The sequence below is a fragment of the Aedes aegypti genome, chromosome 1 (genome assembly GCF_002204515.2).
Source record: "Aedes aegypti strain LVP_AGWG chromosome 1, AaegL5.0 Primary Assembly, whole genome shotgun sequence".
NCBI classification, from domain to species: Eukaryota; Metazoa; Arthropoda; class Insecta; order Diptera; family Culicidae; genus Aedes; species Aedes aegypti.
The window spans coordinates 80,446,570-80,464,781 of NC_035107.1; the positions used below are offsets into that span (position 1 = coordinate 80,446,570).

Sequence of the window (18,212 nt, forward strand, 5' to 3'; positions counted from 1 at the left end):
TTCTATGGGATTGCGTGTCCTCCGACGTTGATCTCCAACTGCTGAACCGCCTTGCAGTTTGCTGACCAGTACCTCCTCCGTTATATGATGAGCCAACTGCTCCAGTCATTCACGATTCAATGGTGTCTAGCGATTCCGCCGTCAGCATCTCCATCTCCTCCGCAGTCTCGTCAGTTATCGCAAGAACGACGTCATCTGCGAACCCAACGATTTCGACTCCATTCGGCAGTGAGAATGTTAGCACTCCATCGTACATCATGTTCCACAATGTTGGACAAAGTATGGATCCCTGTAGAATGCCCGACGTGACTTCAATTGACTTCAATTGACTGGTTTGTGTCGTAGACCAGTACCCGGTTCTGAAAGTAACTTTGCAGAACTTTACAGAGATATTCGGGAACCCGCATTTTGTGTAGGGCTGCAGCGATAGTGTCCCAACTGGCACTGTTGAACGCGTTTTTGTATTGTTACCACTGCGCAGTATCGATTGCCTCTCCTTTCTGCTTGGAGGCTTTCTCCGCGCACGCGATGACTCACCGGTCGAAGTATTTTTACCGAATCCGAACTGTCTTTTCGACAATCCGTTCTCGCCTTCCGTGTAGATCGTCAGCCTGCTGAGGATGACCTTCTCCAGAAGTTTGCCAAGAGTATCCAGCTAACATATTGGTCTATATGAAGCAGAAACTCCTGACAGTTTTCCCGGGTTTGGCAGCAACACCAGCTTCTGCACCTTCCATCTGTCCGGGAAGCTACCAGGACATATCTGTAAATTCCAGTATATGAATGGTTCTAAAGAACCTCTTGAAACTTCTTGGAAAACTCGTTTGAAGTGTCGACGAACGCCTTGAATGTTCTCTTGTAACCATAAGGAATCCCAGCAAACCCTTGTAAACTTCCTGGGAAATATTGGACAGCCTTTTGGACTGCCTGGAAATCAGTGAAAATACTTGAGAAGCCTTTGAAATTTGCTTGGAAGGACTTAGAAACACCTAAAGCCATGAAATACTCTTGGGAACCCCTAGGCGCTGGAAGTACTCAAACGCTTAAGAGTTATTTGAAGCCTCAATGAAAAGTGAAAGAACGAAAAAAAATCAAGCAGATCGTATTAAACAAAGCGCAAAATGATGATGAAGTGAGCATTAAAAAGGTTGCTGCATCAGGCATTATAAGGCTACAAAGGTCATCAAGCAATACAATTGTTAATTTTAAAAATTCAATAAGATCAAAGTGATGTCAATCAAGGAAAAATCATAATCCCAGCTTATCTCTTTCATCAGCGATAAATCAAGCTCTGTTTACATGGTGCATTTATCTCATTAGATGATATTTACGAGTCGGAAATAAAACGTTCACTGGAGCGATGATAAACCCTTCAGAAAAATCCATCGGATCAGTTTTATGAACACAACACAAACACAATTATTACTTCCGCTAGCGTTTCCGTCTCCATTCACAGTCAGAGGATTTATATCGTCCCAAGTTCAAGTTTATCCCCACCCCCTCGATGCCATGTAGATATATAAAAAAAAAACTCGGAAACTACTTCCCTTGATTGATATCTCGCCTCTCCATCCCCCCATTAATGCGTTAATAGAAGAGCTAATGAACACACTGCCGGAACCCACACTCTGCCCAACTAGTCATCCGGCAAACCGAAAAACCTCCAACGATCAGGGTGGGACATTATGGTTTGTGCTTTTATTATTCTCTGTTTTGTATACTATATAGCATATCGCCACATCAGCCACTAACTGGACAAACCCCCCTTCATTATGAACAAGACAGGAAAGGATGTGAGTAACATGAAGAGTAGTAGTAGTAGGGTATAATGCGATTAGGCCGTCGCTATCCCCCTTTTGCGGACAGTTTTCTACTGAATTCTATCGAAGGCAGCGAACCGCGCCAACTGCCAGGGACGATGTCGACCGAGCCAAATAGCCTGTTGTTATGCAATATCTTGACACAGCGGAGCGTCCTCTATGTGCCAACGCCAGCAACAGCAGGTTGGCAAACAGATAATTATGAAATCATGCCATACTTTAAGATTCTTAATTAAAGCGCCGATTATGGACTTCTCGGGTAGTACTTCAGAAGGTGTTGACAGGAGGAGAGGCTTCATGAAGTGCTTTTCTGCAAGTGACATCTGGCTGAGCTAAAAATGTGCGTGACATTTTGGGATTTCTTTTTTTGCTGTCATTTCGACAATAAGCTGTTACGGAGAAGGGGTGTTGAATGAAAAAAAGCTTTTCCCCTAATTCAGGTCACGTTTCATTCGTGGGCGAAGGTTCTCGATGTGCAGTCCCGTGAAATTCGATTACACAGCACAGTCATCTTCGTATTTATTTGAATATGCTTATTTCTTCCATCCACAGGAAAAAGGCTCAGGTCAGCATGGAGGGCCAATTTCTGGTCCGCCAGATCTACGAAGATGACATCACGTACAATCTGATAGAAGCTGCGGTGGATATTCTGAGTAAAATGTTTCATATAGATCTCCATTGCAGATAACTGTAGTCTTCATGTACTATTGCAGATATCCCTGCCGGTGACATCCTGGAATTGTTCGGCAAAACCTTTTTCGAGTTCTGCCAAGACTCGGGGTACGATAAAATCCTCCAGGTGCTCGGTGCAACGCCTCGAGATTTTTTACAAAATCTAGACGCGTTGCACGATCACCTCGGAACACTATACCCGGGAATGCGTGCACCCTCGTTCCGGTGTACGGAAACAGATGGCCAACTGGTGCTGCACTACTACTCCGAACGACCCGGACTGGAGCATATAGTGATAGGAATTGTCAAAGCCGTTGCATCGAAACTGCACGGAGTAGACGTAGAGATCAAGATCATCCGCCGGAAAGGTGACCCCATAAGAAGTGCCCGCCTCGAACCCCGAAGAGAAGCTGAAGTCGCCTCCACCAGTAGTTCCAAAACCAGTTCCTATCATCACATCGGCGGACCCAGCAGTGCCAGAGCTGGCCAACCTAGGTCTATGTAAACGAATACTATTGTCTAAAACGTACGGTGAATCTTATCTATCGAATAGACTGAATAGTACGTTGAACCCGTCGATGTCCTTCGCTAGACGAACTGTAGTTCTAACACGTAGATATTCCTGTTTCTTCCTATTTCTCTTTTTTCTGTAACCTTTCCACGTAACTCCCTGGTAGATTTAGCAACCTCCAGAAGCTCGACAACGCTTGCATACCGAACCGACCCTACGTCTTGCAATGGCAATAAACATAGCTTAAGTAGTAGTCAAAACGGAAGCAATAGTAGACTGTACTATGATGATAGCCAAACGACCACTAGTAGTAACGGAACCAATAATTGTGATAGCAATCATCCCTCGACGGCAAAGTCGACGACTTCGGGAAAGGCTTGCCACGCTGTGGAGCGATCAGACCACTTCCAGTTTCTGATCACGGAAATCTCCGCGCCCAAGACCCCAACGCGAAGGAGTGAGGACAAGGAACCACAAACCGACTACCAGTTGGTCGCAAAAGGTATGATCTATTGGGACTAATCCATGCTATAGTAACACTTGATCTTCTTCACAGAACCAATGATCTCGCCGACGACCTTTTGTAAAGTATTTCCCTTTCACCTAATGTTCAACCGGGATATGATTGTCGTACAAGCGGGTAAATCCGTCTCCCGAGTAATACCCAAGTGAGTTGGTGGATTTTTATCCGATATACGATCCAGCTTTTACCATAGTTGTTTTCTAGAATCTCCGAACAAAACTGCCGCCTGTTGACGATCTTCGAAGCGATTCGGCCCCACCTGGAACTCAGCTTCGTGAATATCCTGGCCCACATCAACACAATCTATGTGCTCAAGACCAAGGCGGGCGTAATGTCGATCAGCGAGAGATACCTAAGACTGAAGGTCGTACCGTCCTTTATGATCTCCAGTACTCTTCCATCAACATTATTCTATTGTTTCAGGGTCAAATGATGTATATCCCCGAGTCGGACCTTATCCTGTTCCAGTGCTACCCCAGCGTGATGAACCTGAACGATCTTACCAAGTAAGCGCGATTCCTCGCAGTCGATAAAACTTCCGTAATTTTTAAAACTCTTTTCCGTCCAACAGGAAAGGCCTTCACATCTCGGACATCCCGCTGCACGACGCGTCCCGCGATCTGGTCCTGCTGTCCGAGCAGTTCGAAGCCGAGTACAAACTGACCACGAACCTGGAGATCCTGACCGATCGGCTGCAGCAAACCTATCGGGATCTGGAAAGCGAAAAGCAGAAAACCGATCGGCTGCTGTACTCGGTCCTACCGAAAACTGTGGCCAACGAGTTGCGGCATCAACGGCCGGTGGCGCCCAAGCGGTACGACTCGGTCACCCTGATGTTCTCCGGTATCGTGGGATTCGGGCAGTACTGTTCGGCCAACACGGATGCCGAGGGCGCGATGAAGATCGTCAAGATGCTCAACGAGCTGTACACGGTGTTCGACGAGCTGACGGATTCGAAGAGCAACTCGAACATCTACAAGGTAGAAACGGTCGGCGACAAGTACATGGCCGTGTCAGGACTGCCGGACGAGTGCGAGAACCATGCCAAGTGTATAGCGCGACTGGCGCTGGACATGATGGACATGGCGCGGAACGTCAAAATGGGGTCGGAGTCAGTGGTGAGTAATTGTAATAAAAATATTAGAATATACAAGCATGTGATAGATAAATACTACTAGAAATTACATGGAAAGGGACGGCCAAATGTCGGCCATGTGAACACTGTGCATTGTGAAGCTTGCTCGTTCCAAGAGCAACCGTCTATAAAGCGTTTCTGTTTTGGTCGGTCGTAAAAATGTACCGTTGAACCACCTATTCTGAGATGACAATTCTTGGGAGTTACTCATAATAAAAAAAATCCTATAAGCCTTACTCTAACGGCGTTTCTATTCATCTCGTCCTCTCCAGCAAATCACAATTGGCATACATTCGGGCGAAGTGGTCACCGGAGTGATCGGCAACCGAATGCCCCGCTACTGCCTGTTCGGCAACACGGTCAACCTGACTAGTCGAACGGAAACGACAGGAGTCCACGGGAAGATCAACATCAGTGAAACGACATACAAGTAAGTACGAGAGTGAGCAAAAGCAATCAATCCAACAAGTCGATATATTTCATAATTTTACGTGGCACATTGAGTCGATTGATACCGCGCGGTAGCTGGAAGTTGTTCCGAAGCTGATCACGTACGTGGCACCGGCAGATGGATTTGAGGGTTGGCACTCCGAATAGCTGATCTATAGGGATGAGGTTATCCTCGAGGAGTAGACGGTACTTGGTTTGGAACATCTCCTTTCGGACGTGGAAAAGGTGGGGCTTGTAGGGAAGCTCGACCATGATGGTGCAACGGAGCAGTAGTTTCAGACAGGACACCAGCTGGTACGGATAGGATCGGTTTTCGTATTCGCGGAGCTTGTCCAGTAGGCTAATGATCGGGGAAGATCCTCCGTCGTCCGGATTGGGATCCGCTCCTTGGCTATAACAGAGATTAGGTAAAATTTTCAGGATTTCCGCGAAGCCAAATGAAGTTACACTTACCGCAACAGAATCATCAGAGTATCTGGAGCAGAAGCCTGTATGGCAACGCGAAGAGGCGCGGCCTTACCACAGGACTCAATTGGAATGTCAATGAATCTGCAAGGGTTAGATGATAATTTGTAACTCATGCTGCGATCTAACTTAAACGACTTCTATGAAATCATGAGCCAATTTATCTAGCTCACGTTATTAATACTTATCGTGACTACACATTAACAGCTAAACTACAAACCTCACCGTTTGTGGATACACTAATCTAAGCTTGAAATTCTATCGTATTCTAGGCGAAAAGCTTATACTACAGATAACAGACGTTCATGTCTGATTTCAAAACTGTGTACGAGAATTAACGGTCGTTTCAAATGGAAATACAAGTAGTAATATACAATGGTGGCGCTAGTATCGCTTAGTTGCCATGATGATGACAGTGGTGAATAATTTACTTATATAGATATTCATAAGCATCACTGATTGTCGCAACACATTACATGTTATTCACGAAACGCGACGCGAGACAAGACATAACACTTATAGTTCCTACTCTCGAATCCAATATAGCAGCTCATGCGGTAGATACCAATCATAAAATCGATTGGGAAAGTGCGAAGCTCATCAAGAGCATTAGGAAAGCTTCGCACTTAAACGCTTGGGAATCCATGTTTATCAGCAACAATCAAGGACTGCTGATGAATGAAGACGATCCCCACATCACATCCTGCCTATTCGATTTGGTAGACACGAAGCACCAGTAGCATTTCTCTTTGGACGTGTACGAGCAACGTACGAAATGCAGTCAGTCGGACATTGTCCCGTAGATGGGCTATATGGCGCCCGAATCCGGTCGACAGAAAGGTAATTTTAAAACTTTTTGACGAGAGTAGGAACTATAAGTCTTTTGTCTTGTCTCGCGTCGCGTTTCGTGAATGTCGTGTTGTTCTTACGTTAGCACAAATCACACAAATTGATAGTCACATTAGTAGAAGCATAAGCCGTAGAATGCTAATGTCGCGACTGTTTGTGTGACCAACATCTAGTTTGCCGCGCTCTGACAGCTTGAGTACCGGGTCTATAAGTGTCAAATCAATTTTTCCAACCATAATAAAACATTCCCTTCAACATGGCACTAAACAAAAATCAAAAACTTTAATAGTAAGTATTGGTAAAATAATTCTGTTTTGTTATAAAAGCGCCACTAGCGTTCTACTACTTATATTTCTATTGTGACATTACATGTTGGCGTGATGAATATTAACAAAAAAAAAAAGACAATTCACACCGTCTTCAGCCAAAAGCTGTACAGACTGAACAATCACGAACATAAGGCAACGGACAACACGGAACACCTAATAGCTCAGTGATGAGTTTTTCGTTTGACGAATAGTTTCCACCGACTGGAGCAGGAATCGAACCCACGCTTCGTGGCACAATACGCCTAAACCACTGACGCCGCTGACCGCACGGCCACGAAGCCCACACACACAGGTTTTCAGAAGATATTTGCTCTAGCATGAATATCTGATATCTGTGGTTATAAATATAGATCCATTAGGAAGACGGATCCTATTCTTGGCACTTTTGATTCAATTCGGCAGATGGTTTATTGAAACCTACTAACAAAACTATTTTGCAACAATATGCGCCGCATATAAGTGTATCTTAATACACTAAGTTTTTTTACGTCATCGATGTCCCGCGCAGTGAACGAAAATGTACCGTCAAAAACTGTAGTGAGTATGACAATCACTTCCACTGCCTTCATGCAACAAAAACTTTCATGCGATACTGAAAATAAAAGTCACGTGCTACTGTGACTTTTTTTTTGCTCAGCTTTAAATGTATCATGGTTGTATTGAATTACTGTAGTAGTCGTTACCCTGTATTTTCATAATGTGCCACTCACAATGTGCACTGATGGCACCGATTGATTTTTTTTTCTTTCTATCCTTGTGTCAACCAGCCGCACTAGTTTGAGGGCTGTCCATAACCCACGGGCTATTTTTATTTTTTACTTTTGGACTCTTCCCCCTTGTGGTCTTTTGTCTATACAAAAAAATCAGAGGGGGTTGTGTACAAGACACGACCGAATGACGTTAACTACGCCAAGTGATTTTCTGCATTTTAATTTTAGTCGATTGTCATAGTTGCAGCCTTCCTTTAGTTCAAAATCTAACATAATATCGTGACGGTCGCAATATTTTAGATTTTTAATTGACACCCAGTATATTGCCGTAAGACGTAGTTAACGTCAAAAAAAGAATAAGCGAAGAAGCAGAAACTGGTCTGCTTTTATAGTGCACTTCCCAACCCACGTATTTGAACATGTTTGGTTGCGTAAGATCGGGGTTGATATTTTCCCAATTTTCGACAGCCTATCGTCAAAAATCAAAAGTTTTCTCCATTTTAGTAAAATTTTGTATAAATTTCCAATTGATTGGTGGAAAATATTGAAAATCTACCGATAAATGGCTGAGTTGTTAGTATTCAAAATCTTACATAATTTCGTGACGGTCGCATTCGTTTAGATTTTTAATTGACATCCAGTATGTTGCCGTAAGACGTAGTTAACCTCAAAAAAAGAATGAGCGAAGAAGCAGAAATTGGTCTGCTTTTATAGTGTGCTTCCCAACCTACTTGTTGGTTGCGTAAGAAATGGGTCGACATTTTCACAATTTTCGACAGTCTATCGTCAAAAATCAAAAGTTGTCTTAATTTGAGTAAAATGTTGTATAAATTTCCGACCGATTGGTGGGAAATATAAAAAATCTACCGGTAAATGGCTGAATTATTAGTATTCAAAATCTTACATAATTTCGTGACGATCGCATTATTTCAGATTTTCAATGGACACCCAGTATATTGCCGTAAGACGTAGTTAACGTCAAAATTTAAAATCTTTCATTACGTGGGGAAAGGAGGGGAACCAAAGCTGGCAAATTTTGCGTTACGTAATATTTGAATCATTCCTTAACAATAGAGAATATATTGCATCCCAACGGCACTGCAGCAGCGTCCTCGGAAACATCCTCAAATTGCCGTATTGTCAATTATTCGTAATAAATCAATTATTGTATGCTGCTATGAGATGAATTGAGAAATTATAGCAAGTATGTGGTAAACGCATTAGGGAATATTACACAAATAACTCTTTAAAACACATTTGTTGGCTCTGAAAAGGGCCGATTAAATTGTTGAATTTGCGTAACACGGACACATTTTGACGGCTTTGGTCGATTTTCTTCAGCCATCTCGAACAAATTAAGGAATATTACACCAAAAACTCTTTAAAACACATTTTTTGGCTCAGAAAAGGGCCGATTAAATTGTTGAATTTGCGTAACACGGACACATTTTGACGGCGCACTGGTTGCAATCATCCTCGCCCGATGAGATTTGCGGTGCTGATGACGATGTGTGCTTCAACAAGCGGCTTTGGTCGATTTTCTTCAGCCATCTCGTACAAACTTGCCGCCGCTTGGTGATCAACAGTTTGCCTCTGGTAGCGAGGAGCTGAGCAGGTTTGGAGTAGCTCTTACCAGCTTGAAAGTGAAAACAGAATGAAACCGAATTCAACGAAGGAGGGATGCTTTATACCCTTAGAATAGCAGATGATGCTCCTCCTTTCAAATTCTTCGTTTTCTTATTGGGAAACAGGCTATATGAAACTGATGTCTTGGTAAGGGATGTACAAGATGAGCATTATGCTGTTATTGCATCCCGACGGCACTGCAGCAGCGTCTTCGGAAACATCCTCAAATTGCCGTTTTGTCAATTATTCGTAATAAATCAATTATTGTATGATGCTATGAGATGAATTAAGAGATTATAGCAAGTATGTGGTAAACACATTAGGGAATATTACACAATCAACTCTTTAAAACACATTTGTTGGCTCTGAAAAGGGCCGATTGAATTGTTGAATTTGCGTAACAAGGACACATTTTGACGGCGCACTGGTTGCAATCCTCCTCGCCCGATGAGATTTGCGGTGCGGATGACGATGTGCGCTTCAACAAGCGGCTTTGGTCGATTTTTTCAGCCACCTCGTACAAACTTACCTTTGCGCCCCGATTCAACAGCTTGCCTCTGGGCGCGAGGAGCTGACGGCGCACTGGTAGAAATCCTCCTCGCCCGATGAGGTTTGCGGTGGCGATGACGATGGGCGCTTCAACAAGCGGCTTCAGTCGCGGTGGTGTGTTATTGTTCCATTCGCGTTCCATTGAAAACTGAGCTGAGAATGCGAAAAGCACTCGAGACTTGCTCGCCGACCATGTTCACAGTCTGACGACAAAAAGAAGAATGAACGAAGAAGCAGGAATCGGTCTGCTTTTATAGTGCGAAGCGGAACGCAAAAGAAGCGTGGAAAACTGCTTGCACGTGATTGGTTGCGTAAGAAAGGGGTCGACATTTTCCCAATTTTCAATAGTTCATTGTCAATAATCAATAGTTTTCTCCATTCGAGGAAATTGTTGTATACATTTCCGACCAATTGGTGGGAAAATATTGAAAATCTATCGATAAATGACTTTATTAGCGTTCAAAATCTTACATAATTTCGTGACGGTCGCAAAATTTTAGATTTTCAATTGACACCCAGTATATTGCCGTAAGACGTAGTTAACGTCAAAATGTGTTGATCGAGTTCTTTGGCCAGACATATCCCTCCCCGTTCCTCCCCAATAGATGACCACGTGGTTTATGGACAGCACATTGTGCGAGATGGACACGAAGCAGAAACCTACGAACAAAGAGAGAAGACGCAAACCTCAAAAAACAACCCTTGAGCTCTATTTGTGCCTCTTTTTTGTTACTTTCAATGAACGCCCTTTACAATCCAACAGCGCAGCAGTAAAAAGGCATGCTATTTAGAATACTGCTAGATAATTTCATGAGGGATTATTCAAATATTACGTAGCGCAAAATTTTCCAATTTTTAACCCCCTCCATCCCCCACAGCTTTTGTATGGACAAATTTGAATCTGATATGAGTCATAGCACTACGGAAGACTTCCACCCTCTCCTGATGCGTCACGTAATATTAGAACGATTCATAAAGGCGGCATATATGAGTTCAATGTCACAAATGAATGTTTTGAAACCACCTGCATGTGAATGGGCTGTGAAATGGTGAGCCGACAACTAGGAAGGAGCGTCCAACATAGCTCTGGTCCTCACAAGTCCCAACCTCACGCTTCCACGGGTCAAAAGATGACAAAGACCGCCAGCTAAGGGTTGCGTACTTAGCTGGTAGTGCACCCTGGGCATTGTTGTCCTTCTGACATCAGCTCTGACATGCATCTCGAGCGTCTGTCCACCAAGGAGGTGTGGCTCAAACAGCGTCTGTTCTGGCATCCAGCGGCTGAGTATGAAATGCTGAATAGCGCACAGCTACACCTAAGGTGGCAGCCCCACCATCGTGATGTAGGTATCGCGACCCTGGTAAGGTAGCATATCGAATTTCTTACCTACCACGAAAAATGGAGAAAGGAGAAACAACGAACGATATTTTCGGCAACCGACCTGGCAACGAAATAAGGACTATGATTGGAAACCGGTACCTGGAAGGTCAAGACGTTAAATGAACCCGGACGAGTGAGCCTTTTGGCTCGTGAGTTACAGAAGGTTGGAGTGAGCGTGGCTGCTATTCAGGAAGATGGCCAAGAACTGGAGAACGTGAATTAAGGGCGATGGATCCCGTCGCCAACACAGCTTTCAAATACAACATCTACCATAGTGGCAGCGATAAGGCAGATCATGGTGTCGGATTCATAAAGATCGGGAAACAGATGAAGCGAGTTATTAGGTGGAAACCGATTAATGAACGAATCTGCGTATTGAGGATACGGGGCAAATTCTTCAACTACAGTCTGATCAACATCTATGCGCCGAAAAACGATAAACCCGACGACACGAAGGATGCGTTTTATGATCACCTCGACAAGACCTACGGAGAGTGCCCAAAACATGACGTAAAAGTTGTTATCGGGGATACCAACGCTCTGGTCGAAAGAGAGGATTTTTTCCGCCCAACAATTGGTACGGAGAGCCTTCACTCCGCCACCAATGACAACGGCCTAAGACTAATAACTTTCGCTGCAGCTAGAGGGATGGCAATCGGCAGTACCTACTTTGCACGCAAAGACATCCGAAAACACAACTGGATGCACCCAAATGGCGAGCTCTGCAACCAAATAGACCACGTTTTGGTGGACGGCTGGCTTTTTCTTGGACGTCATCGATGTGAGGACCTTCAGAGGTCCAAACATCGACTCTGATCATTATCTCATTGTTAGTAAAATTCGTGCACGGTTGTCTACCTTGGCGAACACAAGAAAACAGCGACCGTTACGTTTCAATATCAAGCGCTTATCAATAGAAGGTGTAGCAGACGAGTACCACCGGAAGCTTGATGAGCGGATAAGGGGATACAACGTAGGCGACAACCTCAACAATCTGTGGGAGTCTATCCACGGTGCGATGAGCACAGCAGCGCGAGAGGTGATAGGTACTTCTCAGAGACGACCCAGAAATGGTTGGTTTGATGAGAAGTGCCCGAATGTGACAGATGAGAAGAATGTTGCCAGAAATCGGATGTTAGTGTCTGGTACCCGGTAGAATAGAGAGCGGTACAAGGAAGCTAGAGCAGCCAAGAAACAAATTCACCGCAGATAGAAAAAGCAGTATGAAGAAGATATCATTACTGAGGCGCAAAACAGCATGGAGCAAAATGATATGCGGAGATTTTACGAAACTGTCAATGGCGTACGGAGAAAAACAGCGCCGTCTCCCGTCATGTGCAATGACTCTGAAGGTGACTTGCTGACAGACAAAATCTTGGTGGCTGCAAGGTGGAAAGAACACTTCGAGCAATTGTTGAACGGAGAGAACACGAGCGCGTCTGAGAACAGATTAAGCAACGATGAACAAGCTGTGGAGCCCCCGACGCTAGATGAGGTTAGAAGAGCGATCAAGGAGTTGAAGAACTATAAGGCTGCTGGAAAAGACGAGCTCCCGGCCGAACTTTTCAAGCAAGGTAGTGAGCAGCTGTACGAAATACTGCACCGTACTCTGTTAAGGATATGGGAGGAAGAAGAATTCTCGCGAAACATTGCTGAAGGACCTATGTACAAATGATAGATTCTCTCCTCTCTCGCTCTCTTTCGATTATAACAGTGGAACACTAAAGCTTTTGGGAAGTTTTTCACTACAGATCAAAAGGCAGTTTCCATGACTAGCGTTTCATACAAAAAACGCAACAGAAGATGATAATGTGACTCAATTATTGATCAAAGAGAAAGTAAACAAAGAGAGCATCTCATTTGTTCATAGGTCCTTTAGTAATGTTTCGCGAGAATTGCCTGCTAGCTGACTGGAGGGCCTCATCTGCCCTCTGTATAAGAAGGGACCCAGATTGGAGTGCGCCAATTACCGAGGAATATTCTCTCCTCAATTCGGCGTACAAAATAATGTCGCGTGTTCTGTTCAACAGATTAAGACCGCTGGAGAAGTCCTTCGTCGGCGAATACCAAGCTTGTTTTCGTGAGGACCGATCAACGGCAGATCAAATGTTTACCTTGCGACAAATCCTTGATATGTTTCGGGAATACAACTATCAGACTCACCATATCTGTTCATTGATTTCAAGGTGGCTTACGATTCAGTAAAGAGAAATGAGCCTTGGCAGATATTGGTACAACACGGTTTTCCGGCAAAACTGATTAGACTGATTCGTGCAACGTTGGATGGATCGAAATCAAGTGTGCGGGTTGCGGATCAGACTTCAACTTCCACCGTAACCTTAGATGAATTGAAGCAAGGAGATGCACTTTGAAACGTTTTGTTCAACATTGCTCTCAAAGGAGCTATTAGGAGAGCGGGCGTGCAAAGAAGCGTTACCATCGTCAACCGGTCGCATTTGAAGTATGTAGTGGAAGAATTTGTGTATCTTGGTACTTTAGTGACGTGCGATAAATATGTTACCCGCGAGATAAAAAGTCGTCTTGTAGCTGCGAATAGGGCTTTTTACGGGCTCCGTAACCAGCTTAAGTCCCGTAGCCTGCAGACGAAAACAAAATTCGCGCTATATAGGACACTAATCCTTTCGGTTGCTCCATACGGCCATGTATCCTGGACGTTAAAAGAGTCCAGCCGGAAAACATTTGGAGTTTTTGAGCGTAAAGTGCTGCGAACAATACTCGGCGGTAAACAAGTGGCGGTAAAATGGCTTCTGGCGACGTCGCATGATTCATGAGTTGTACCAAATGTATAAAGAAGTGGATATTATCGATTTTTCGTGCATAGACACTAGCGCATGTGCGTTAGTATGTGGCGAGTAGCGAATCAAGCCATGTATGTAACCCATTCTTCAACAGATTTACAAGGTTTTACAGAATTTCGGTATTCAGGCGAATGTATCCATGGATATTATACGATTTTATGAATACATTAAGGAATTATTTATCAAGTACAAGTTAAGACCAGTGCTGGGAATGGTAATAGTAGTAGGCTTGAATTTCGAGAAAATCACGTGGCTCTCTCACTACAGTAGCTAAACATTTGTGAAACTCATCAAGTAGCCTATTTTAGGTGCGTGAATTCTCTAAATCTGTAGTGTCACCATCGGCTGTAAATGCGGGAAATGCAGCGGGAAATAGAACATTTTTCTACAGTAATTTTGGGTTGCCCTTAGCAACGGGTGTTTTGCAATTTTCAAGGCTTTAGCCTACAGCAGCGATGAGCGTGAGTTTCACTAGCTTCGTTGACTGTGATTTGCTTTGCTTGGCTACTGTAGAGTGAATTTCAGATTTTTTCCCAACCCTGGTTAAGACTATTAATTTAAATAATCAAGAATAATATAAACACAATTTGGTAGTAAAAATTATGTTCATCTAGCATATCAAGGTCAATGTCTAGGTGTCCATATCACAGCCTCCCAATCCCCTTTCCTTTAGCAACCCTAGTTCTTCAACCTTTAAGTACAATATATATCATATGAAGGGTGTGCCAGAAAAGCGATCGCTATAACATTTGAATGATTCTTAAATCAAGTGAAAGATAGCGATAGATATATAAATCACAACTAAAATACACTAAAGTATTCTACAAGGAGCTGGGATTGAACCATGGACTAAAAAGGTAGCTATTGATGGGCTTAGCCAGAGATCACGTCATCAATTATCCAAAGAACTATAGCAATGGGAAGTTTGGTTATAGGGATTCTTTCAAGTAATCGTGTAAGATGTCAGCAGCAGGCTGAAAAGCAAGCTCCAGTTCCAGTTGGGAAGTAACGCCAGAAATAAAAAAAATAACCTGAAACTCATAAAAATCCATGTTTCACAATACTTCAAGAACTCTTTTAGAGATTCCATAAAAAATCCCTCCAGTTATTCTTCAAAAATTTGCTGAAATTTCTAAGATAATCGACTCAGGGATCATCTCAAGAAGAAATATCTTGAGGGTTATATAAGAAAAAAGGCACTGTATAAAATATTTGAAGGAATTACTGGATGTGTCTTAAATGGAAGTTTTAAAAAAATAGAACCCTTGAAAAAGAAATGATAACTCCTTGGAATAAGGAATATTATGGAGAATATTTTGCAAGAAAAATCTTAACGTATAACTAGTGTTTAATGTTCTTGAATTAATGCATTTGATAGAATTCATTGAAATTCTAGAATGAAGTGCAAAGTACCCGAAGCAATATCTGAAAAAAAAAATTCTGGAGGAACCTTACAGGTATCCTGTGACCTGCTTGTCCGATTAGTTGTCGGATTGAAGAAATACTAAGAAAAACTCTTACAGGAATAACTGGAGAAATGTTAGAGTTACAGTACTGGACAGAATAAAGTACGCATTGGCTGATTTTTCATACAAAATAATCAAGTTTGGAAGCTTGTATCTCAGCTTCTGGTGCACCGATTGACCTGATATTTTCACTGCAGCTTGAAAGTAAATTCAAATTTTCAAAGCTTTTTATAAACGAGCTTTTGAGTTATCACAAATCTTAAATATGGACAAAAATTACCAACATTTTTAATCTGAAATAACTTTCAAATGGAAATATTTATAGCAATTTTTTAGAATAACATTTCTCAGTAAAACTGTATGTTTTCAAAATATTTCCTAAAATAATGTATGCCAATTTTTGCAAAATGTTGAGTTTTTAATAACTCGAAAGTCTGTATTTCAAAAATTGGGATTTTTAAGTTGAATAAAATTCATATTATTTATGAGCTGAAGCGAAAATTTTAAATCTATCGGACGTTTAGAAGCCGAGATACATACGACCCGTTTTGTATGAAAAACATATGCGTATTTTATTCTGTCCATGCCTGTATTTCTTGATGAAATTCTGATGGAATTTAGCTTATAGATTTCTTGGAGTAACTATTGTTAATCTATATTTATTCCTACGGTCGTGAACAACGACGAACGCATAATGAACCATGGTGCCTTATTGCCATCTATTAAAAGTTTGGGACTACGTTTTGCTCACTGTGAAAAAAGCTGGGCAGTTCAATGTTTCATACAAAAAGTATGTAGCTGCTGCATATAATGATCGTATTTACTTTAAATTACTGAAAGAACTTTTGAGGTCATTTCACTCCTTCATGGACATCTTGGCTATGCCCATATACTTATTATACCATTTTTTTTATTGCGCCAATAACACAAACGTTAGCTGATATCTACAGCAGTTTACTTACTTCGTTGGCACAATATCTCGATAGATATACGAATAACTTGGAAATTTCAGTCTCGTTTTACCGGCATGGTGCAGAAAGAAGACCATCGCTCTCAGATTTTCATCCTGATCCTTGAAATCGCTCTTCCACCCGGCAATGAAATGCGGAGCATTCGATCCAAACAACGCTCCCAAAAATAGCCTCTCGAAAGTCTTCTCACACGCGTAGATTTCCTCTGTAACACAATCACATCAATCCAAACATGACTGAAACCCCCCCTTGAACCTAATCTTACCCAGTAGCAACCGAATCACCTCCGAGTCCTCCAAGCTCCAGTCCCACGCGATCCTCATCGCAATATACAGCACGTTGTGATACTTTCCCATCATGCAGACCCGAAAATTGTCGTCCTTCATCTTCCGGTGGTAATCAATAGCCGATTTAACGGCCAACCCGACCGCCAACTGAGCCGTGGCCGTCGGTCGACCCTCAATACACCCGGAAATGACCGAATTCAGGTGGTCAATCACGTCCCTCCGACCGCTGCGACTTTTCAGCCCGCTGCGCTCCATCGTCAGGAAGCACTCCTCGAAGAAGATGTCGAACACGTACTCCATGGTGTCTCCGGTGAGATCTCGCTAATTCCTGAGGATAACCTGTGTGGTCAGCTGCAAATTACTCAGAGCTTCCGTTGATTAATTTCTCCGGAAAGCCACACTCACCGCCGGAAGCAGGACTAAACGTAACTTCCAATTAGCTGCCCGAGTTCGAACTTTCGAATGCAAATTTTATCCACCACCCACCCCCGAAATAATAAAAAGTTCGTCCGAATCGGATCGAACGGTAAAGTTGACTGTCGTCGTCGTCGTCGTCGCCCCCTGTTTATGGAGCAAAGGACAGGGAAACGGAATTTTAATTACCTTCCGCCAAAGGCACACTTGGTGTGTGTACAGGTTCCTCGGTGTGCTTACCACTTGTTTGGCAGGTACTTTGCAAGTAGAATTTCCCAGTAAATTGTCAGTGTTTCCCAAATGAAGGGAAAAATTAGACGGGGGAATTCGAACTCCAAGGGTGAGGATCTTTTCAGGTTGGAAATGTTCTCGATTTCTCAAGGTATAAAGTATCTCAGTTAGCAAATAAAGCTAACAGTTGATAACTGTGGAAGTGCTCATAATACACTAAGCAAAAAAAACAAAAACCGGGAAAAATAACAGAAAAAAGAATCAACAATTTTACGCCACAATGCTAGCCACGTGGCCGCATCCCTGCCTACTAGGTTGTATTCGGCATTTTGGAAACCTACCCCATCAATTCCTTACAAATTTCGGCGTCTTCTGAATACAACGTTCGACGTAGAGCTGAGCGAGCTCGTGGTTCATTCTTCGCGGCCACAAACGGTAAAAAACAAGTGCTTGCAGATTCCCTCCAAAATACCCGACCAGTGGATTAGAACAGAGTTGTAACAGATTTTGTTACTCAGTTTGCGCGTTGTTTTTAACAAAATATGTTATAATTTTGACTGATTAGTAGTTAAAATAACAAAAAAATTAACACAATTTCCACCACACTAAAAAATTGAAACAAAATATGTTATAATTTAAACAGAAATTAAACTCCTTAAGGGGATTCACTTAACAGCGTAAATTAGTGCATAAGTTGATGTTTCGTATTTTTTTTTTATTTCTTTATTAGTATTATTCCAAACATTACATTCATTTCTTATATCCAGGTGTTCTGTGTTATTAGACAACACTATCATCCTAATTTGGTAAAACAAATTTAAGATTTTATTAACATTTTGTTAACAACATATAACATTTCATTTGCCGTAGCAGTTCAGATTTTTTACAGGTGAGTTGATTTCACCTGCTTATAAGAGAAAAAAAAAACGCTTTAAATATACTTAACCTAACTTAACCTAAACATATAACGCATTAATCGTGGCAATAGAAGATTGTAACGATTT

At 42.5% G+C, this 18,212-nt stretch overlaps 2 protein-coding genes across 4 annotated transcripts in view; one reads left to right on the top strand and one right to left on the bottom strand.

Moving 5' to 3' along the window:
* Positions 1–18,212, top strand: part of LOC5567617 (guanylate cyclase soluble subunit beta-1) — a 193,484-nt gene that overhangs the window by 157,683 nt on the left and 17,589 nt on the right. Inside the window, 9 exon segments of the mRNA XM_021840496.1 lie at positions 2,373–2,473; positions 2,534–2,921; positions 2,923–3,053; positions 3,170–3,505; positions 3,560–3,671; positions 3,731–3,890; positions 3,950–4,032; positions 4,098–4,644; positions 4,934–5,091. Coding sequence (XP_021696188.1) covers positions 2,373–2,473; positions 2,534–2,921; positions 2,923–3,053; positions 3,170–3,505; positions 3,560–3,671; positions 3,731–3,890; positions 3,950–4,032; positions 4,098–4,644; positions 4,934–5,091 — 2,016 coding nt within the window.
* On the bottom strand, positions 5,097–17,213 carry LOC5566491. Of its 3 annotated transcripts, none has more exons than XM_021840514.1 (5): positions 16,969–17,213; positions 16,542–16,891; positions 16,268–16,481; positions 5,565–5,660; positions 5,097–5,502 (listed from the first exon to the last, which is right to left on the bottom strand). In XM_021840514.1, the coding sequence occupies exons 2-5, from the start codon at positions 16,861–16,863 to the stop codon at positions 5,118–5,120; spliced, it is 1,017 nt and encodes a 338-aa protein (XP_021696206.1). In that variant the 5' UTR covers positions 16,864–16,891; positions 16,969–17,213; the 3' UTR covers positions 5,097–5,117. The 3 variants fall into 3 exon arrangements, with proteins under 3 accessions (XP_021696206.1, XP_021696205.1, XP_021696198.1); XM_021840513.1 differs by having other exon boundaries at positions 16,542–16,902; positions 16,969–17,211; XM_021840506.1 differs by having other exon boundaries at positions 16,542–17,211.